The 22565-nt window shown below is 35.7% G+C and overlaps 3 protein-coding genes across 3 annotated transcripts in view; all 3 read right to left on the bottom strand.

The window, feature by feature from the left end:
- The window catches only part of LOC126811833 (thioredoxin domain-containing protein 11), a 33696-nt gene extending 33449 nt beyond the window's left edge, over nucleotides 1–247 (bottom strand). Inside the window, exon 1 of the mRNA XM_050537767.2 lies at nucleotides 203–247. Coding sequence (XP_050393724.2) covers nucleotides 203–217 — 15 coding nt within the window. The 5' untranslated portion in view covers nucleotides 218–247. The remainder of the gene's footprint in view (nucleotides 1–202) is intronic.
- A 6668-nt stretch (nucleotides 248–6915) lies between these two features.
- LOC126811839 (gamma-glutamyl hydrolase A) lies at nucleotides 6916–13470 on the bottom strand. Its single transcript, XM_050537776.2, has 9 exons — nucleotides 13084–13470; nucleotides 11842–11953; nucleotides 10526–10576; nucleotides 9922–10006; nucleotides 9082–9229; nucleotides 8446–8546; nucleotides 8114–8207; nucleotides 7503–7640; nucleotides 6916–7192 (listed from the first exon to the last, which is right to left on the bottom strand). Exons 1-9 carry the CDS (start codon nucleotides 13184–13186, stop codon nucleotides 7050–7052), a joined length of 975 nt encoding a protein of 324 aa, XP_050393733.1. The 5' UTR covers nucleotides 13187–13470; the 3' UTR covers nucleotides 6916–7049.
- Nucleotides 13471–16096: 2626 nt separating this feature from the next.
- On the bottom strand, nucleotides 16097–22398 carry LOC130010340 (gamma-glutamyl hydrolase A-like). Its single transcript, XM_050537775.2, has 9 exons — nucleotides 21913–22398; nucleotides 21140–21251; nucleotides 20435–20485; nucleotides 20104–20188; nucleotides 19514–19661; nucleotides 18987–19087; nucleotides 18206–18299; nucleotides 17404–17541; nucleotides 16097–17025 (listed from the first exon to the last, which is right to left on the bottom strand). The coding sequence occupies exons 1-9, from the start codon at nucleotides 22013–22015 to the stop codon at nucleotides 16862–16864; spliced, it is 996 nt and encodes a 331-aa protein (XP_050393732.1). The 5' UTR covers nucleotides 22016–22398; the 3' UTR covers nucleotides 16097–16861.
- Nucleotides 22399–22565: the final 167 nt, after the last annotated feature.

The following is a 22565-nucleotide window of genomic DNA, read 5'->3' as shown; positions in this document are numbered from 1 at the left end:
GTTTGCGGGAGTTCCAACACCTCCTATAGAATTCAACTCATTGTTAAAAATATAATTTGCGGGTCACGGAAAGATAACTCTGTTTGGAAACATGGTTTGGTGTAGAGGAGTAACCGAAGTTGGCCGAGTGAAATCTGCAGCCGGTTGCCGAGTGAAAAATAGAAAGTAACTCATTGAAGATCCAGTATTGTGCGTCAATCGCATCAATAATCGCCATTGACTTCGCTCCACGTCAGATCTCGCTTGGTGGGCGAGTTTCTCGCAACGAACACAATTTGGCAACCTATTCGCCTAGCTGCAGATTCGACCGATCAAGTTGGCAACCTTTTCGTTGGCAACCTATTAAGAATAAAGACAAGAATCGCCTAAAATAATCTAAATTCACCATCCAATACAATCCAACGTTACATTGTATATAAAATGAAAGTAGAATATATTATACCGTACACTATAACCATATTACGCCATAGGTCAGAATTAAGATTTAATTTCGGATTATCGTACAAAATTCAACCAATACAACCCAACGTTATATTGTATAAACCTGAACACTACCCATTTTTAAATATGCTAACGGAATTATGATGATCCAACTAATATATTCTGAAAGGTAATTGAATTAGTTTTCAAAATATTATTAGTAAAAGTTGGCACAATCATATTAAAGCGGTGCCCTCTCGTCCTAAACATGGCAAATTTTCAATAATTTAAAGGGAAAGGCTGTTAATATCCCGAGTCACAATTCGGACCATCGTACAGAATTCTAAACATCCAACTAATATTCGCAAAGGTAATTAAATGAGCTTTCCAAAAATTATTAGTAAAAGTTGACACAATCATAATAAAGAGGTGCGCTCTAATCCGAAACATAGCCATTTTTTTAAAAATATTTTAAAGGGAAAGGCGTTATTATCCCCAGTCAAAATTCGGTGCGCTCTCAACATTGATCACTGCCAATTTTTCAATATTCTAAAGGGAAAGATTGCTAACTTTTACTAATAATATTTGTAAAGCTTATTTAACTACCTTTTAGAATATATATAGTTGGATGCTTAGAATATTTTACAATGATCCGAATTTGAACTTAAAAAAATACCGGTCTATCTTTACATTTACAATATTGAAAAATTGGCTAAGTTCAGGTTGAGGGCGCTCCATTTTAATATGATTGTGCCAAATTTTACTAATAAGATTTGAAAAGCCTACTTAATCACCTTTCAGAATATATTTAATTTGATGCTCAAAATTTTGTACGATGATCCAAATTTTGACTCAGAATATTGACGGTCTTTTTCTTTAAACTATTGAAAAAATCACCATGTTTAGAACGAGATCCCGACCATTTAATATGATTGTGCCAACTCTTAGTAAAAATATTTCGAAAGCTTATTTAATTACCATTCAGAATATATTTAGTTGAATGCTCAGAGTTTTGTACGATGGTCCGAATTTTAACGGTCTTTCAATTTTAAAATATTGAAAAATTGGCCATGTTTAGGGTGAGAGCGTACCCCTTTAATATTATTGTGGTAACTGTTCTTGGTTTTTATTCAAAAGTTTATCTAATTACCTTTTAGACTATATGTAGTTAGATGCTAAGAATTTTTTGTACGATAATCCGAAATTAAATCTTAATTCTGAGCTATGGCGTAACATGGAGTGTACGATATAATATATTCTACTTTCATTTTATACAATGTAACGTTGGATTGTATTGGATGGTGAATCTAGATTAGTTTGGGCGATTCTGGTCTTTATTCTGAATAGGTTGCCAGCTTGACCGGTCGAATCTGCAGCTAGGCGAAAAGGTTGCCAAATTGTGTTTGTTGTATCTGGCAGTCGTGGCGAGTTTTGGTTGATCACAAGCAGACGATTTTTTTCAAAGCTTTATACATACTCTGGTCTCAACCTAAAATCATTATTCCATTAAACGTACGCGCATATTTAAAAGATAATGGCAAAGCCCGATTTTCTGGATACTGACTTTGTGAACAAGAATACCGGTGAATTCTAATTCTGTACGCCGCAGTAGAGAGCACGAGTGTTAAAAAGGGTTATTTCCCTTTAATTGCCAAAGGGTTGCTTCAAGCCGAATGCAGAAATGAAATGAAATGGGATTTATTATCGCCCTATTGTTCTGCTCCGAGAGAGAGAGAGGGGGAGAGAGATGGGGTTTAACGTCCACTTGACACAAACTAAGTTATTTCGGGACTAACTTATGGTTCAATTTTATTTCAATAATTTGCTTGCGCGTAGGGGTCTTTAGCCTAGCAGTGGGAGGAAACCGGAGGACGAAGAGAAAACTGACGAGATTGAACAGGCGACCCTACTCCATGTCACGTACAGCCGGGGAATCGAAACCACGCCAGTTGACTCAATGACAGACCTTGTGATACAGCGCGCTCGGGCTAACCATTCGGCCATCCGTCTGGTCAAATAAAGACGTGGATGCATGAATGAATGAAATCGGGTTTAACGTTCTGGCATCATACGCCATACATAGAGAGGGATAATATTACGTGCACGCCAATGTGTAGGCATATGACCTCAGTTTTCTCACTCTGTCCCATCCGAACGACGTTGGGGGCCCTGGCCTGGCGTGCGCCATGGGTACAGTATTACAAGTCTACAGATATGGTCCATCGTCCTGTCATAAACGGCTGTATTAAATACCAAAAAAATCACCGAAAAATACAGAAAAAAGTTTGTTTATACAAATTACCGGTACCGAAAAAATCATTATATACCGAAAAAACACTAAATACAGAAAAATAAAAACACTAATTACCCAAAAACCCATAAATACCGAAATACTTAAAGCTATGGGCCCCATTGGGTTCTCGAACTCCAAGCCTTCCAAGCGAAGGCCCTATTGACCCACCTACAGGTAATGGTTCAGGGGCAATTGTCCGAAGACCTAAATCCATTAGGAGCACGGGAAGGCCATTGGCAGCCCATGGGCACATGGATCGAGGCTCAGATCAGGCCCAGGGAGCCCTTTCGGAGCTGGGCGCCCAAAATAAATGAGCCATAATTTTTCAGTATTTCCGTAGGCCCACTTAGGGGTTTTTCGTTAATTAGTGTTGATTTTTCAGTATTTAGTGTTGTTTTTTTCGGTATTTAATGTTGTTGTTGTTTTTTCAGTATTTAGTGTTGTTTTTTCAGTATTTAGTTCATTTTCGGTATTTAGGGTTTTTCGGAAGATAAGAGAGCTACACGCACAACGCTTAAAATGTTGAGATGTGTTTGTTTTCAAACCGCGACAGCGACAGGCCCTACTTCTGGAAACTATATTTGCATACAAATTAATTGTGTGACATACCACAAAATCTCTACGGTACGTTATATTTGAAATGAAAATGCACTATTATAAGAAATTATTATTTTTTTTTAAAAATAAAAACAAATAACCCCCACCCACCCAAAAAAACGTCCTATATATTTCATTTTGAGACCTCTTTTACCTTGACCAAAGTGTGTGTGTGTGAGTTGTATTTTACGTCCGCTTCCACCGAGGTGATATCGCAGACAAAGACCAAAGGTGCCAGAATCCGACCCGAATTTGTTTTTGAAAATCTCAAACAATAAAACTGAAAGAAAACACCGTATTCGGGGAGAAAATTTGATATGAATCCAGTGGATGCCCCCCCCCCCCCACAATAAAAGGGCCCCCAAGCCCAAGAAAAGGGGCGAATTTATTACATGAGGGTTTGTTTGTTTATGTTTGGTAGTTTGGTTCACTTACTATTTTCTGTGCAGTAGTGTGAATCACGCATCACTTACGTTCTACTGGGGAGCCGCGGTGGCTCGGTTAGTAAGACACTGGTTCCCTAACCTGGATGTTCCGTTTTCGATTCCGTTGTTGACCAAATAATCATCGTGATTTTGTACCGGCGTGGCTACCCCTTTTCATTGTTGCAAGCATTTGAACAGAACCATTTGAATTAGTTCACGGAAACTACTTGGATTCCTAACGATGCCACTTTCCCGTTAACAAGGATGAACTAAGTAACCCACTTCCAGACATATATAGCGAAAGGAACTGGCAGTGAGTTAGTCTAAGAAAGTTGTAGAATAATTCAAGTTACCTAATTAGTCTAAATCTACCTGTCATTTTGTTTCAATGCGTTCCACTATTTTATCCGGATTAAGTTTTAATCGGCCCCTGGACTACAGGTAATATTTTCAAAATTGATTATTAAAATTTAAACATTTGCTTTAAGTAATTTCTTTCAAACAACTATCTCCATATACTTTATTTCAGCATTTAAAATGAATTAACTTTTTACTTATTCAATTTTGTTTCCGTGGAGTGGGTGATTAACCATTGCAGAACCACTAGCTAATTAAGAGTCCTCTATCATCATTGGGTGTATTCCCACATGGGCGCCGTTACAGAGCGTGACCAAAATTGATCCTTCCCACGAAGGCTCAGATATCAACTTGTCGGCTTTCGTTTGAAGAGAGACATGTTGTTATTAGGACCCAATTAACGGTGTGAATTTTATTCACCATTTCGCAACTAATGATGAAAATCATCCAAGTATTCAATATGAATCTTAATCACCAATTGGCAACTAATGATGAATATCATTAAATCATCCAAGTAGTGTTCACATATTCGCTCACTCTCAATCAGATCCAAAAATAACTGAATTGGCCGACTACGTAACAAACCAATGGGCGAGGATGAATATGCTACTCATCAGTGGAACACAGAAGAATGGCATTCATGGATCAAGAAGCTAGTTGTTAAAGCTCATCCGAATGTTTTTGAAATGATCGCATTTTAGCATCGTACAGTATGCCGGGGGACAGGAACCACCAAGGAAGAGACATAAATGTAACATACCCAAATCCAAAGCCAGCTCCAGGAATTAAAAAGTAGACACGAAGAAGAGGAATTATCTTTAGTCGACTATTAAGACAGGGTGTCTTATTTGACGAAATTAAATTAATTTGTTTTTATTTCTTAAAGTCGTATGCCAAACATGTTAAAATGTTAGTTAGTTAGTCACATTGGGGATTATGAAAGTGTAAATTCTTATCATAACAATCTATAACTCCATTGTTACATTTTTAATCCATTTTAATCCCCGAAAGCTGGATTACCACGAAGGCGACCTCCTTTAATCCGTTAGGTCCAATAACTGCGCCTTATAAAAAATGTTTATAAATCCATATCAGTAATGAGTTCAGGAAAGCCGTGACAATTAAACGTATGGTTTGAATAAGCTTCCCTTTTTTTTAAAAAAAATGTGAGTTTCATCTCTGCTTTACCACACGGAAATGGCAGATGCGTTATAGTATTTTCAAGATGTCCATAACATGGGGGTTAATATCCTACCTTTCTCCACCAACATTGTTAATGAAGTGTGGTATGGGAAATTTGGCCTGAGTAGCGATCCTTCGGGAAATTCCACGTATACACTCATCGGTTTTACGCTCCATCCATGCGTCTAGACGCTTGTCAGGCCCTACGTCCTGCACCACTGACAACTGGAAACCGCACCGGAAAATTCCAAGGAATTGCTCATCGTCATTAAAATCCAGTTATTACAGAAGAGCAGAATGTTAAACTCAGTTTCGTGTTTTTCGTTAGGTACGGTAAACGAAATCATCGGTTCCAGTATGTATCTAAATCTACAGGAAAGTACTCTGGCGATCAATCTGGTTAAAACACAGATCCTATTTCGTTTCGTTTTTATAGTTCAAAATTTCGTTTTACTTGTCTTTACTACATTTGGATCTGGAAGAGTTGTTATTTAACTCGTGTTCTGAATGGTGTCAGGGATAAGCCAATGAAACGGTCTGTTACGGCGAGCTTTAGGCGTGTTTTTCACGGAACTGTGGGTAACCCACTAGTAACATAAATGCTGATTGGTTAATTAAATGTTTGACGTCATAGGGTCATAAGTCTGTCTTTTGACCCCTGACGTGACCTATCGCTATAACTTGTCAGATCTTCATGTAGTGTAGGCCATCGAAAGTATAAAAAAACGAAACGAAATATAGATCTGTATTTTAATCAGATTGTCTGGCGATGTAATTTTCAAAATTTTCTTTGAGAAGACCCTCCACCCCCCACCCCCTACACTAGGCCCCTTCGGAACGTGCCGCCTCCGGCAGACCAATCCCTTAATCCGCCCCTGCTTTAACTGGAGTTCTGTGATGGGGATGAAATCGATACAAGACAGTGTTATATAGGTCTATAACAAAAACGTTGATCTGATGTGAACCGAGAGAAGAACAGTTGTTGTTTCTAATTGAGAAATTGTGATCTTTTTAGAGAACATTGTCTTCGTAATATGGGTTGTCTTTCAGTGTCACGGGATCAACTTAGCAAGTTTTAAGATTTCCTGCAATAAGCGACTGTGACGGAAATGATGCACAATCATGGGACAGCGAAATTACTAATAGACAATGAAAATTATCAAATCGGTTGTATTTTTTTTTCTATATTAGCTACACAATCAAGACATTTAGAAAATAAAAGCTGCATTTTGGCGGTCATGTTCTGTGACTTAGACGAGACCGACATTCAGAAAAGCATGCCTGGGGCATTTTCAACTTAAAAGTTGTTAACGACAATTCGAGTATGCTGACAACGAAAATAATACGTTAGAAGGTTAAATTTGTGTCCTGGTTTAGTTTAATGGGCATAAAAGAACGAAACTTCCACATTTGAGATTAATCGATATTGCACAAAACAGATATGTTACAGTTTGAATTAAAAGAAAGTTGCAGAAATGTGTTATCAAGCTCATGTCATACATTACATTATTAATGAACATTAGGTTACAGTCATTTATATAAAACATTTATCAAAACAAATTAAGATGAATAAGTTGATGAGTATAAATAATATATATATATATATATATATATATACATTCTAAAAGATTAAGTAGAAAATACCATTAAAGAAATTTTATTTAACTGCCTACATGTTTCGCCGTTAGGTTTTCAAGGCAATATATATATATATGGAAACATTATATGTTATCATAGGCGCCAAACGTAAAAAATTATAAAAGAAGGATGAATGGTTATTCAAACGGATCCGTTCCGTTAAGATTAAAAAAATAAATGACATCAAATGTTCCATCTGTTAAATAGGTTCGTTTATAGTTGTCAATCATGGAATGGATTTCAGTATTATTGTTCGCGAACTTGTGGAAACTAAATCGGGCTGAAAAAAGAAAAATAAATTCTTATGAGTAAAGAGATAAGTTGTGCATAAAACCCAACTAGTTAACTTCGTGATATCTAGCCTATATTTCCTTAGAGCATTAGAATTTCTTGCGTGTGTACAAATTCTCCCTTTTCTATTGCAACAATGTATATTGTTAAGGTAAGATGTTTAAATTATGTCATTTATAATATTACACAAAAGAGGATTCACCCCTAAGACAACTCTCACCGCCCAGCCACCTACCTAACACAACAATGAATGTCAATATTCAGTGGAAATGAAACCCCTATATCTTTGATAATCATACCTTGGTTGACAAAGTAGTTAGAGAAGTATTGAGTAACATCGACAGCCAGGTCACTATGGTCAATTAACAGCTTTGGACTCCAGTTAAAACTGTTCTTTTCTGGGTGCCACTGTGTACCATAAAATGGATACTTGAAAGCTGAAAATGATAAGTTTGCAGTGACGAATTAAAAGAAACATCCGCTCAATGCATGGATAATTAAAAGCTGAAAAAGCAGAGGAATATAACGTTTACAGTGAGGAAATAATTTTCATTCTAACAAGAATTTTAGAACCCAACCAATCACTGCTCCGATTTTTGAAATGATAACGGTCAGATTATTATTAGCATTAATGAAAGGAAAAATATCCGGGGAATGAATATTCGCAACCAAAATGTCAATGCCCATCTAATAATTGACGGGACTGTCTGGTTAGGATTATTAATTAGTATCGTCAAATAAATACGAGATGCTGAACTATCTGCAGAACTATCTGAATTAATACAAAATGTTTGGACTTGAAATAGCCAGCGTCGAATCTTAGTATAGTTCCGAATCTTAGCTAGTGTCGAATCTTAGGTTTTAGTCAATGACCCAGTGCCGGTGTGTATTCCTGATTTATTAAACTTACCTTCAAAAGTTGAAATAAATTCTACGCCTTTTCTATCTACATTTGTTGACAGAACTCGATAGAAAGATTTTAGAGACGCGGTATTGTAAAACGTCTGAAATACATAAATCGTAAGAACAAAATATTTTACAAACCAATTATAATTCATCGGTCTGAACCAGTTAATGATTTGATTTACGTGTTTGGTTCAATCGATAAACAAACAATTAGAATGAGTCCGTACTTATTTTCAAAGATCTAAACAAACCTGAACAAGACTATTTTAACATAGATATTGGCAATAGATTACATAACAATGACTTATATCATACAAAATATAAAGAAGTACATACATCTGATGTCATACTATAATGGTGGTTATTAAAAGTTACTGGTCTGTATTTCAAAATATTATAAATGTAGGCTGGCATTTTACTGAATAGTCGACTGGCACCTGTAACAAGTAATCTTAGACATGTTAACATAAAATCTTAATTCGTGGGGCATATAAACACAATATAACTTTTGGGATATGTATCACCAATGAGAGGCTAATGGTATCCGTGTTATACTTTTTATTTAAGGTAAAACAAAAGATCTAGAAATCTGTTTACAGCGATATGACAGAATTGATTTAATATCATCAGGTTGATAGTCTTACCTTTTATTTTACAGATATCATTAAATCACCAAGAGGGGAGCTAGGAACTCGTATGTTCTAGCAGAATTATTTATATATTGGTGAGAAAGGACGTCGTACACTACATATCGTTTAATGTGTAGTTATCACGTTGCATCTGGAGAATGGATGTTTTCAGAGACTACTGCCTCATTGGTGGGTGGTAAAATGCGATCACTGAACTCAATAAAACAATCAATATGACAGTCTATGCCTTAAAAATTTGTTTGCTTTCCCTGAGAATGGTTCTACGATTTGAATAGTCTTGTGTCGTTTGTCCTGTCTGTGATTTGGGCACAGTGTTACCTACCGACATTTTCCGTAGTTATATTTAACGGTAAAGGCAAATTTTCACTATCAGTAGGTGTTATCAAATTTTCATAGGCAGTTAAATTATTGAGAAGTTGAAAGCCTTGACAAGTTCCCCATAAAGGAAAATAATCACCAGCATCATTGGCCTGGAAATAATAATAAACAGAACAATTAAACAAACATTTATGCTATAAATAATTGTGCTATAAATTTAGGTATAAGTACATCGCTAACCAAAAACGACGAATAATTAAAAAAGACACCGGAACAAAATTCGGACTCTTCATGGACGTTTGGTCATGCAGCTAAACCACCAGCATAGTAAAAAGTAAACTTAAAATACACCACGAACGACAATATAAAAATGATTACTGAACGAACCACCAGCATGATGGAAATGGCATGTAAACAAAATTTCAATTAATAGATTAAGAAGAAACAAAATAGCTTTCCGGTCGCGTGTTCATATGGCTGAATCGTCAGCATGACAAAACGAAGATTGTGAGATGATTCTTAACGATTTTCGCATTACTTTATATCTAATAGCACAATTTATATAAAGTATGGGTCTATGGTAGTTGATGACAGTAGTGTTGGTTTTCGTACATTCGAATGATTCATAGTTATAGGGACATTATGGGAGATTAGATAAAGACATGACAGTTCTCTCTATAATAGTTGAAATATAGATAATGTAAATAGAATCTATGTAAACATCTATTATAGCCGTCGCTAAATCCACTCAAAGCTTATTCTTCAGTTGTGGATTTTCCTAGAAAAATGTCCTTGATATCCACAGGTCTCAAGAAATTATGCACTACCACCTATAGCTACCTACCTTTTTTGCTAGATCGTAGATATATCTTCCACTGTGAGCATAATAACTTGTAACCAGTCCAACACCACCACCGGGAAATAAAACTCTAGGGAACAAAATTATTACATGAAGCGTGTACTTTTGTATTACTTATATACAGAGGAATCATGTATTACAGGGGAATCCTACTTACATATAGATGTGCATGCTTAATGTGTCCATGTTATGAAATGCAACCAAACATTTTATTATTGTGGATATGGTAAATATTTTATCGAAAACAAGATAGCGATGGGTATATTTCTGTGAATACATTTGGGTATGTGGAAGATTCCTGGACCTCTTTATTTTAGACCCAAGCAACTATGTGAAGAAATATCAACGACGAGTGGCCAGATTGTGTTCATGGAGAGTTTCTTGGTTAGCATTGCATACTCGGGGTCATAAATAAACTATTTCCAAACGTCTCAATATTTTAAGCGAATAATTGCGTCACATTTTGACGTTTTTTCGCCCAGCGACTTTAACGTATAGGTCTCTATAAATATTTTCTTCACATTATCCACCACATATATGAATCATGCAATCTAAATGAATCATGCAATTAAAATAATAAAAACCCTACCCATTTATCTGTGAAAATATATTCTTATAATAAGATTCCGGTCGACCAGCTCTGAAATATAAATATAACCCAAAAGGACCATTTAAACATTGAAATCAATCCCACTAGCTCGCGTATTAAATCAAGGGCTGTGGGAGGGTGTGGTGCAAGTATTATGAGTTAAGGTTGGCGTGTTACACAAAACGTCCGGTGAAAAACTGATCAAAAATTATCAAGTTGTTTACAAGGAAGAAATTAACCCTGTTATAAATATAAACTATGACTAAGAAGAGGAAACAGCTCATATAAACTGTTAAATATCATCTTCCTCATTCAAAGGAGCTAAGTCTCTAACTAAATATTTTCCATAATATTCGAAATTAAAAACACGAATTAGAATTCAATATTGATCAATTTCGAAACTATAGGATCCTAATATCTAATATTTAAGACACCATTAACATTTTTTAATCAGTACACGAGTCGTGTATCCTATGGTTTCGGGTGACAATAATTAGTAAAGGCCGATTCACAAACGACCAATAACAAAGGTGTAGAATGCACTAAGCAGGAGTAAATGATTGCCGTTCAATTTGAACAGTTCAAGTAGTTCATGAACATAATTGATTAGAAATTACAATTTTTTGTTTCAAAATTTGAATATAAATCACCACAGGTCAGGTGCAATTGTGCAAATGACATTAATTTGACAACAATGATTCAGAGCTAAACTGAAGGACGTTTGGAGATTACCCTTCCCACATATTTTAATTTATAATGCTGAATGCAGCGCAATGAAGACAATCAATCAAACGAAACTAGACCTATAATATTTTTTGTAAAATACATGTATTAGGATGAATTATTGCCGAAGTGTATACCCATAAATCTTAATTTTATTTATTTCGTGTTGTTTTACTTTTAGTACAGTTTATGTGGTCAATTTAACTCTACGTGCGTACATGGACCAATCACACATGACTTATCGTAGCCATCGAAGTCCGTCAATCGATGAGCACGTTAAGTTTAATGTCGATCGTACTTGAATTGATACAGCCTTAGTCTTTTTTCGAAGAGCGTCACCCCAAGAGAACAAGACCAAGGTGTGTAGCGCCTGTGGTCAATTTCCTGGTTAAAAAACAGTGGGAGTTTTACTAGAATCAATGTTTACATGGACGACACAGTTCAAACGCTGATGTCATTGGTGGAACCAGAACTAGCAAATGGAAATGGTATATAAACAAATAAATTTCTCGCCAACCAAAATATTGTCTCATGAATGCAAGGGTTCAGTTCAGGGTGTTAAATTTAGAGGATGACAATAACTATACACTTACCTTATAGGAACAACTCGTGCACCTGATTCTTCTAAATAATTTACATAACTTGCAGGAATATATGTATCACCATATTGAGAAAGTTCTTGGGAAACCCTTTGAGTTAAAATTCCTAAAAAAAACAATACACATATACAGAACAACGAGTATGCCTACACCATCTTCATTTATGTGTGGAATTTTTCAAAATACAGAAAATGCAGATATAGGCCTACAGTTAAATAAATATTTAAATTTCAGCGTTATGTTTATTTTTGACTTGTAGCCCGTAGTAAATATTCTTATAAAAATTTGGTTTTCTGGTCAACCTCCAATAGTGTTCCACACGTAGCACCGAACGTGGTCAAACATTACATTTATGCCTATCTGGTCCTTAGAATATCCCAGATTGATATCAGCTACTACAGCACAAAATATAAATATTCGTCATAATATATAGGCTACCCATATTTTCTATTTTAACTCAATTTGAGTGTTATCAATTGTAGGCTACTACTATATCCCATAGTATATAACGGTAAATCTCTTTGATCTTTGGGGTATATTCTATGCTCGGAATATCAGTGATGCAGGACGGAGGGCCTGACAAGGAAAGCTGTCTAGTCCTCGGATGAGACGAAAAACCGAGGTCCCGTGTATACATTGGAATGCACGTAAAAGATCCCTTGGCAGTTGGAATTCGATATAAGAGTAGGTGATAGTGCCGCTGCCCGGGCAAAATTTCCCTCATAGCACACTGTATGGCGTATGCCCGTCTTCATTAGCCCAGCATAGGAGCAGAACAGTAGGACGTTAAACCCAATTTCATTTCATTTCATTTCTATGCTCGGAATAACTTGCGGTCTGAAAGTTGGGGCAGCTTTGGATATATTATATATAGGGAAATTTGGGGTTATTCTTCTGAAAGTTTTTCTTTAAACCTGTAACAGGTTATTCTTCCAGGGTAGGTTTTTTTTTCTCTATAAAAAAACATGATCTAAGGTTTTTCTTATGGGAATTCTGGGATATTCTCATTTTGCAATGTAAACATAGACAGTTTATAAGTAAGGTAAAGTAATCGACTTCGGTTTTTCGACAGAAAAAGCTCGGTTTTTCGACAGAAAAAGCTTGGCTTGTCGACCTCGGTTTTCCTTTTTCTCGGGTTATTTTCTTCAGTCTTTCTTTCCCCAGCATAACCCCAGTCTCGTGCTTTACCCTACATATTAACAACTACTTTCGGTTTTCTAAAGAAGAAATACATACCTATAACAGGTCGATAATTAATCGTGATTTCTCCCAAAAGTAAATGGCAACTAATTATCACAGTGAAGATAAAATACTTGAGGTGACATCCAAAACTAGCCATTTCAATTCGAGTTGTCTGCTATTGTGGCTGAATCAGTTATTACATTATTTAAACCTTCCTGTTATAGCCGAGTCACACTTTCACTTTAGTCCTGTGTCTATATAACGGGGTCTCTTCAAGTTTTAACCAACTTCCCGGTCTCTCTATTCTATTAGATTTCCATCAAGTCTATCCTCAATGTATATTCTATTATAAATTTTAAACGGGGTATGAATACAAAATCATGAGCTAATAACCGTACACATCACAAATCAGGTCAATATTAACCCTGTATTGAACTTTAACCTCTTGGTTGGGTTATTCTATGGAAGCCAATGAAGACCACAACAAAAGTAATTCTTCCCCTATCCATTAATTCACGGACCTGTTTCTCTTGCTGAAGTTGAACATTTTGAACCGTATATCCTACCTTCAACGGTATCCAAAAAGCATAAAGTGACATGAAATAAAGTGTAGCGTTGTTTTATTGTCTTCGGTTTATTGTCTACGCACCAATTACGACACATAATGTAATAAATTTATATCAAAGCCTTCTTCCAAGGGCGATGTATATCAATAGGAAAACCCAACCATAAAATATTGATATTCACTCTAAATACCATTGGAATGTGGTTTTAAGGCTTAAACTTATGGCATTATCACATGCACCATGGTTCATGGTTCCATTTCGTACTCCCCCACCTTCTTTTTCCTTCAACTAACTGGTACAAGACCCTTAATCAAGGCAAAAAAAAACTCTTATAATAACTTAGGCTATGTTATTTTTGCACCAGGGTTTAAGCTTTCAACTCTAACAGTAATAGAATATAGATCAACAGTATATAAATATTAATTGGCTCAACTATAAAATCCTGCACTTGTCTCCAAAAAAAAATGAAGAAATGTTGTATAGTCTATTTGACATAGTACTTTGAAAACTATAGCACGTTCGATGCTTCCAATTTCATTACCCCGTCCACCATTCAGCCAGACGAAGAACGAGTCACCTATCAACGCAATGTTTCCGATCAGGCGCTCAATCACCAAATTGAGCACAGTGGCGACACTAAACTACTTCAAAATGATGATTGCCGGTTCGAAATGTCACATTTATAAATTTGTTCGATGTTCATAGAAATATATAAGGCGAAATAGAATTCAAATTTACACTGAACATATAAATAAATTGGATTATACATTGCCTTAATTTAGAAATTACATAAATTGTCATGAATAGAAGTTAGAAATTAGACAATAGCACATATTTTAGATTAATCTATGATACCACAATCTATATTTTATATTTTAATCTTTTAGATTAATCTGTGATACCACAATCTATATTTCATATATTAGATTAATCTGAGATACCACAATCTATATTTTATATTTTAGATTAATCTGTGATACCACAATCTACATTTTATATTTTAGATTAATCTGTGATACCAAAATCTATATTTTAGTATTAAATGTCGTTGAATTTCTATTCAATTGAATTTCCCTCAAACAAGGTAAGACAGACGACTGGATTGGGCGTTATAGGACTTTAATTTACAAATTAGCAACTAAAAATAGCTGATTATTTCTTGCGGATAAAAGTCCGTCAATATTTAAGACATAAAATCAAATAAATTAATCTTTAGAAGCAATGTCCCAGTGGTCTTCTATATGAATACAACATACAATATATAAGACAAAGTGTCTGCGATATCACCCTCGGTGGGAGCGTACGTTAAAAACTAAGAAGAATAACATAAAGGGCCAATTGGAGGACATAAATAAATTAAAAGTAAATTGTCAGGTAAGGACTATGGGTTAAAAAATGTTGCCTGGAGTCACTCTACTTTGTGCGACATTTTTCGGGCATCGATTATTATTTGTGAATGCAGCTGCAACAGTCTGATTGGATGGTTGGAATTCAGAGTGGGATTTCGGTTACAAAACCATTGGATACTTTTGGAGTTTACACGTGCTAGAATAGCAGAAAACGCATATCCCCGAACCCAGAGACGATTGATTGGTTGTTTGGAATTCCGGCCAGCCAGGTAGGCTACTGGACCAAATTGAAGTTGCTGTATTCACAGGCTGGAATAGCAGGAAAACGCGTTTGTGGCAGTTAAATTTTCAAAATATTCTCCCAACGGTCCCGTCTTCGTGGACTGTAAACGATTGATTGGAATTCGAGTCAGCCACCTGAGGGGAGGGGGCAAGGTAAGCTCCGCTCTCTTCGCCGCTTAAGGAAGACAGGCGCTCTCTGTAAACCCGAATTTTTTTTTTCGGGCATATCGCGTTCTGCCCCTCCCCCCCCCCCCCTTAGCTGTCATCGAGCCCGTACGCCTATGTTAGGGCAGACAGAATAGATAAAAGATAACTTTGTGGCAACTGTTGTTTATAACGGATGACTGTGATGCTGATGATATTTTTCTTAAAACTTCATTGATTTTATTTAGCCATAAGACACATATTTAAATTTTAATGTCTGAAGATGACGGCGAAAAGGTTCACTCGAGAAATCGTCATGTGATAAATACGGATTGTCATTCAGTGTCATGGGATCAACTTAGACAGTTTTAAGATTTTCTGCAAATAATCGCATATAACGGAAATGATACATAACCTGGGGATAGCCAAATTAGGAAGAGAAACTTTAAAAATTTAAAATCTAACTTAGTTTGGATTTTGTTTGAGTTTATTTTGTTTTCCATATGACCCAAACAATGAAACCATAACTTGGAAAACAAAGCGGTGCTTTGAGACCTTTTAAATTGCCATCTTTTGGTTAGATGAGACTCTGAAATGTATAGACCGAGTATGGTGGTGGGGTAGGAGTAAAGTTGGTTTCCACACTTTAAAACATAATTCCAGGGTGGGTTGAGCCTTTCTCTACCGAGGTTTAACAGGTTAACAACAAGTGACACAACTAATAAGGAAAGTTAATTACTTGAAGGATTTATTTTCGCGACGTTTTGGCGAGCGTTCTCTCGTCTTTATCAAGCAAAGAATGACAACCATAGTACAATAAAGACATACAAAATATGGAACAAGGAAAAACATTCATATACAATCATTTATTTAACAGGTTGATAAATCTATTCTGACACAAGGGTATAAATCTTCTGCAGCTTGATCAAATAGTGCCGCGTAGATCGGCATTGGTCGACACTCAAAACTTCTTATATTACATGCCCAGTCTTTGTTCCAATAGTATCATTCCAATAATATTTTAGCCACTCTATGAAATCGTTACTATAGTCCGATATACGGACATAGTAGTCCATCTTGGCACATGACCATTAGCAGGGAAAGTAAGTTTAGCGGAATAGAGCGAAATCCTAATATCCCTACCGACAGTCGTACAAGGAGTCATAACGACCTGGTCTAAATTGTTAATACACAGTGGTATATACAACAATATTATCCCAGAAAATACATAAATTTACATAATCAATAACAACAAAAATTGATGATGAACATTTGGTTACAATCCATTATATACATAGAGCATTTATTAGCAGTTGCTCAATAAAATGAAAACAAAATGAAAATTACATAATATTAAAATAATAAAAAAACAACAAAATTAATAATACGCATTTAGATACCGTCATTAATATAGCGTTTATGAAAACAAATTAAGATGAACAAGTTGATGAGTATAATATAAAAATTATCATAGGCTCTAAACGTAAGAAATTATAAAGGAATGATGAGCGGTTTTTCAAATGGATCAGTTCCGTTAAGATTAAAAAAATAAATGACATCAAATGTTCCATCTGTTAAATAGGTTCGTTTATAGTTGTCAATCATGGAATGGATTTCAGTATTATTGTTTAAGAACTTGTGGTTACTAAATCGCGCTGAAAAAGAAACAAAAAATGTTGATAAAGAGGGAGGTGCAACGCAATAGTTAACTTCGGGATTAACTGACAGGGATATCTTTATTTCCTTAATTCTTTAGCACAGAACTTGAGCAAGAATTCAGCATTTATTATTCCGATATCCCCGGTCTTCATATTTGATTCAGAAGATTAATAATTTGTGTAACATTACGTATATATTCTGGTACATCAAAATATGGCTAAACTATGTGTTGATGGGTACGGGAATGTTTATCACTGTGAGTGAACCCGAGAACACGACGGCCCTCCCCCGACAACCTCAAAAGAAAAGTATAGATCCAGTCATCAACCCTAAATCGGTGTCAGTTATTTGAGAATTGCCGTTGATAATCATACCTTCGTTGACAAAGTAGTTAGAAAAGTATTGAGCAACATCTATAGCCAGGTCACTATGGTCGATAAAAAGCTTAGGATTCCATTCAAAATTGTTTTTTTCAGGGTGCCACTGTGTTCCATAAAATGGATACTTGAAAGCTGAAAATGATATGGAAACATAAAAACTTGCAGTGACGAATTAACAGAACCATCCGCGAAATTAATGTCAGTATCCAACTAACAATTGGTCCGACTGTCTGATTAGGACTATTATTATCGTCTAATTAATATAAGAGATGTCAAACTAATCGGAATTAATACAAAATGTTTAGATTTATTAAAATTTAGCCAGCGCCAGCTAACGCGGAATCTTGGATGTTGTTCAATGATCCAGTACAGATGCAATCTGATTAAAACACAGATCCTATTTCGTTTCGTTTCTTATAGTTCAAAATTTCATTCTATTGTCTTTACTACACTAGGTTCTGGAAAAGTTGTTATATAACCTGCGTTCTGGAAAGCGTGAGGGATTAGCCCATGAAACCATCTGTTACGGCGACTTCTTGGCGTACGATGCGCGGAAATGTGGGTAAACCACTAGAAACAGCAACGCTGATTGATTAATCATTGTTTGACGCCATAGGGTCAAAAGCCGCTCGTACGACCCCTAACGTGACCTTCCAATACAACTGGTCAGATCTTCATGCGGTGTAGGCCATCGAAAGTATAAAAAAACGAAATGAAATATAAATCTGTATTTTAATCAGATTGGTACAAATGTATATCTATAGATGATTTATGTTGTCAGTGGTATTACACTCACCTTCAAAAGTTGAAATAAATTCTACGCCTTTTCTATCTACATTTGTCGACAGTACTCGGTAGAAAGATTTTAGAGACGCGGTATTGTAAAACGTCTGAAATATATGAATTGTAAAAAAAAAATGATCTGTGTGCATCAGTTAATGTTTCGATTTACGTATAAACAAACAATTAGAATCAGCCAGTACTCATTTTCAAAGATCTTAGCAGATCTAAACAAGATTATTTTAAAATATAAATATCGACAATAGATGACCTAATGTATAAATATACCAGGTACGTCGACAAAAACAGCATGTCACAGCTATTAAAATCCTTGGCTGTAGTTTCTAGGATCTCTTAATAATCTATTTCTCAGTTTCAACCCGCTCGCCCGCGCCGGCGAAAATGGAACACTAACTTTAAGATAACCCCTTCGTCTTGGAATGGTGTCGGACAAATCTACGCATGTACCATTCTTTTAAAACTTGACCCTGGGCTTACAGATGTACTGTTAATTAGATTAGTCAATCTCATGTCCTAATATGGAAAAAACGCAAACAAAAACATGCCAAAACTTGTAGACTACATGATAAGTTTCTTCATGGCACCCAGGTGTTTATGCGTTGCTGAGAGATGATTTCTCTGATATCCACAGCCCAAGACACTTCGGCACGTGCTGTCTTGTCTCATAAAAATCGTTTACAAATTAGGAATATCTACCATATCAATATTAGCCTGTGAGCTCATACATGTTTTGCTACACGAAATCATGCTAAATATATGTAAGTTTAGGTACATACATCTGTTTTTATACTTAGATGGTGATGGTTATAAGTTACTGGTCTATTTTCTAAAATATTATAGATGTAGGCTGACATTTTACCGAATAGTCGACTGGCACCTGTAACAAGTAATTATAGACATGTTAACATAAGATCTTAATTCGTGGCATATAAATGTAATATAACTTTGGGGAGCATGTATTATGTATTATACCCTCTTGTATATTCAATAAAGAAGAAAGTGGATATTTATCGTTTAATGTGCGTTTATCAACTTGCGTCTGGAAAATGGATGCTACAGCCGATAACGGCTATCAGAGATTATTACTCCATTGGTCGGCGTTAAAATATCATAAAAGTACACAGATCTTAATATGTGGTCACACACAGTGTGTGGAAAGCACAATTCAATGTGCCCTTTTAAAGCAATTAATATGAATGCCTGTGCCTTAAGAAAAATGTTTGTTTTCTCTGAGAATGGTTCTCCCGTTTGAATGATCTTGAATCGTTTGCCCTGTCTGTGATTTGGGCACAGTGTTACCTACCGACATTTTCCGTAGTTATATTTAACGGTAAAGCCAAATTTTCACTATCAGTTGGTGTTAGCAAATTTTCACAGGCAGTTAAATTATTGAGAAGTTGAAAGCCTTGACAAGTTCCCCATAAAGGAAAATGATCACCAGCATCATTGGCCTGGAAATAATAATAAACAAACAATTTGAATAAACATATTAAAGAGAGCATAGAACGGGCATGTTTTTCGATTTGGAAATCTAGACTAGACATCCATGCAAAACGAGAACTTCGTATATGTGGTTTAATAATTGTGATATACGCAATCCAATTTAAACCGTAAACATGTTTTTTTGCTGTGGTTATCGTGTACCCATTCAATGGTTGACTTCTACAAATCAGAATATGAGGGCTCTCATCGAAAGATTAAAATCTCCGTTATAAAAATGTGTTTTGAGACTGGGTTTAACGACACCAGTGGTCAACATTTCATAGGCGACACTGAGCAATTTGTCGCTAACGAATGATTATTCGTCAGCAACGGAAATTGGTTGATAAAATATGTCCTTGGTGTACACATATCTTTAGAAATTAGCTATACCTATATATCCTAGCTACCTACCTTTTTTGCTAGATCGTAGATATATCTTCCACTGTGAGCATAATAACTTGTGCCCAGATCAACATCACCACCGGGAAATAAAACTCTAGGGAACAAAATTATTACATAAATATTATCAGCGTCCATGTTAAAGGGGAAATACCGGTTATATTTGTGTGACTAAAACTGGTTAGTTCTGTGTGGAATGCTCCTAGAACACTTTATTCTATGTGATATGTTTCCAACGTCCATTGTTGTTATACAGTCTACCTCTGCCTAACGACAATTTCTTCACATTCTCTATACATGTATATCTAAGGAATCATACAATTTCAAATAATATAAATCCTACCCGTTTATTTGTGAAAATATCTTCTCATAATAAGATTCCGATTGACCAGCTCTGAAATATAAATATATGTTTTTCGTCAAAACATTGAAATCTGTCCCGCAAAACTTGTTTTTAATTAAGATCTGGCAGCAGGGTGGAGAAAGTATAATAATTTTTAAAGAAATCAGTCGTGTTGGAACTAAAAAAATAATGACAAAGAGAAAACGGTCGGGTGAAACTGACCTTACCTTGAGAAACCACGATTCAAAGGACCACGGGTACTAGCGTTGGGAAGACAATATGTCTCTCGCAGAATTTTAATGTAATCTTTGTTGAAAAATATTAGGAGACAGTTATTGTCACAACAACGTATATTATAAACCCAAACACTAAGTCGATTTGATATGAAACAAGAACTACTCGCTCCTTCTGTTTTTCAAATAGTGATAGAAACAACCTTCTTTTGAAAGAGTTGCTGTCATCATTATCTGTCTTTTGTCAGATGGATCAATCCCCTTTAACAAACCACGTTATTAACGAACAACATTTTCAACTTGTATTAAAGTGCGATGCCTTGGGGATTACTATGAACGCGCGCTTGCAATCAGCAACTACAACAAAAATATTGTCTCATGAATCCAAGGATTTGGTTGCGTCCGGTTCCATTTACCCTTGTACTGATTTGGGGGATGACTCGCGTCAGAAGATGTCAATAATTATACTTACCGTATAGGAACAGCTCGTGCGCCCGATTCTTCCAAATATTTTACATAACTCGCAAGAATATATGTATCACCGTATTCGGAAAACTCCTGGGAAACCTTCTGAGTTAAAATTCCTAAAGATAAAAAAGATACACGTACATGCATCAGAATAAGGAACATACCTACATCTTTTATAATGGGTGTTTTGTTTCCAGAAAAGGCAAGTAGCGTATAGATCTGAAATCTGTTAGATGTGTATAAGGTTTCAAGGAAATGGCAGATATATACAGTAGCACATATTGTGAGAAAATTGAGGTTTACATACACAAATATTCTTTGGTTTTCTGGTCAACCTTCGAATAATACTGCGAAGTTAGTTATTGTGATGCACAATGAAATAAGTGTTCCAAACACAGCACTATAGGCAACTAACCTATCCATGCCCAGGTTTCGGTACATTTCTCACACCAATATCAGTACTACTCACTACTACACAAACTAGAAATATTCGTCTTGTATCCAGATTTCTGTATACCGAGTAACTCCCATTCTTGTGTTATCAAAATGTACATTACAACATACAGTAACGCCAGGACAGGGTTAAGTGTACATTGGGCCGATGGGAGAAATGACACCACTGCCCTTGCTACAACAGTGAAAAGGGGGGCATATTCTGATCATCGCCATAAATATTGGGTTCTGTGGCTGCAGCGCAGTCAGCCCCCCCCCCCTCCTCCGTCCCGGTTAAATAACTACTTTCGTTTGTTTTGTTTTTTTTTATAAAGAAGTACCTACCTATAACGGGTCGATGATTAAGCATACTTTCTCCAAAAAGTAAAGTGCAACTAAATATCACAACAAAGATCAAATGCTTGAGGCGACATCCAAAACCAGCCATTTCAAGTCCAGCTGTCTTTTATGATTACGATGTGCTTGATTATATTTATTTATTGTGGAAGAGGATATTAACCGACCACATTAAGGTGATATTTGATGATAAACGCTACACAACATTCCTCACAAATCCGATTGCAATTATCAAACACATTACAGTTTATGTAGCACACGCTCCTAACTTTTCAATTTTACGATTAGTGTAATAATTCGAAGATGGTCGTGTGAAATCACATACACTCCACGTGACAGCATCTGTTGAACATGAATATGTGTTGATTAACGCCTGGATACAATTAATTTGAATACATAGACCAATCGTAACTTATTTCCAGCTGTATTTATGGCCTTTGAATTCAGTCTAATGATTTAAGCTTGTGACTATGATTCATGACAAAGTTCACAATGTTCAGTTTAAAATTTGATGAAATTTTTTCATTTGAAACTATGTAGGAATCCTATTGAACTTCAAATTTTTCGACAGCGATTACACCGTTTTCGAACCTGGAATGAGGGCGTATACCTATAACGTTCATTTTGTATGTCTGTCTATC

The sequence above is a fragment of the Patella vulgata genome, chromosome 2 (assembly GCF_932274485.2).
Source record: "Patella vulgata chromosome 2, xgPatVulg1.2, whole genome shotgun sequence".
NCBI classification, from domain to species: domain Eukaryota; kingdom Metazoa; phylum Mollusca; class Gastropoda; family Patellidae; genus Patella; species Patella vulgata.
The sequence above is the reverse complement of the archived record's forward strand: the minus strand, read 5'-3'. Positions and strand labels throughout refer to the sequence as shown.

What these genes read in the sequence shown, in the direction of transcription:
- LOC126811839 (XM_050537776.2), bottom strand. Translation starts at nt 13,186, where the DNA reads ATGGCTAGTTTTGGATGTCACCTCAAGTATTTTATCTTCACTGTGATA. An exon ending in ATATTTTCACAGATAAATGG is followed by an intron (nt 10,007 to 10,525) that starts GTAGGGTTTTTA and finishes TTTGTTCCCTAG; the next exon opens with AGTTTTATTTCCCGGTGGTG. An exon ending in TCTACGATCTAGCAAAAAAG is followed by an intron (nt 9,230 to 9,921) that starts GTAGGTAGCTAT and finishes TATTATTTCCAG; the next exon opens with GCCAATGATGCTGGTGATTA.
- LOC130010340 (XM_050537775.2), bottom strand. Translation starts at nt 22,015, where the DNA reads ATGGCTGGTTTTGGATGTCGCCTCAAGCATTTGATCTTTGTTGTGATA. An exon ending in ATATTTTCACAAATAAACGG is followed by an intron (nt 20,189 to 20,434) that starts GTAGGATTTATA and finishes TTTGTTCCCTAG; the next exon opens with AGTTTTATTTCCCGGTGGTG. An exon ending in TCTACGATCTAGCAAAAAAG is followed by an intron (nt 19,662 to 20,103) that starts GTAGGTAGCTAG and finishes TATTATTTCCAG; the next exon opens with GCCAATGATGCTGGTGATCA.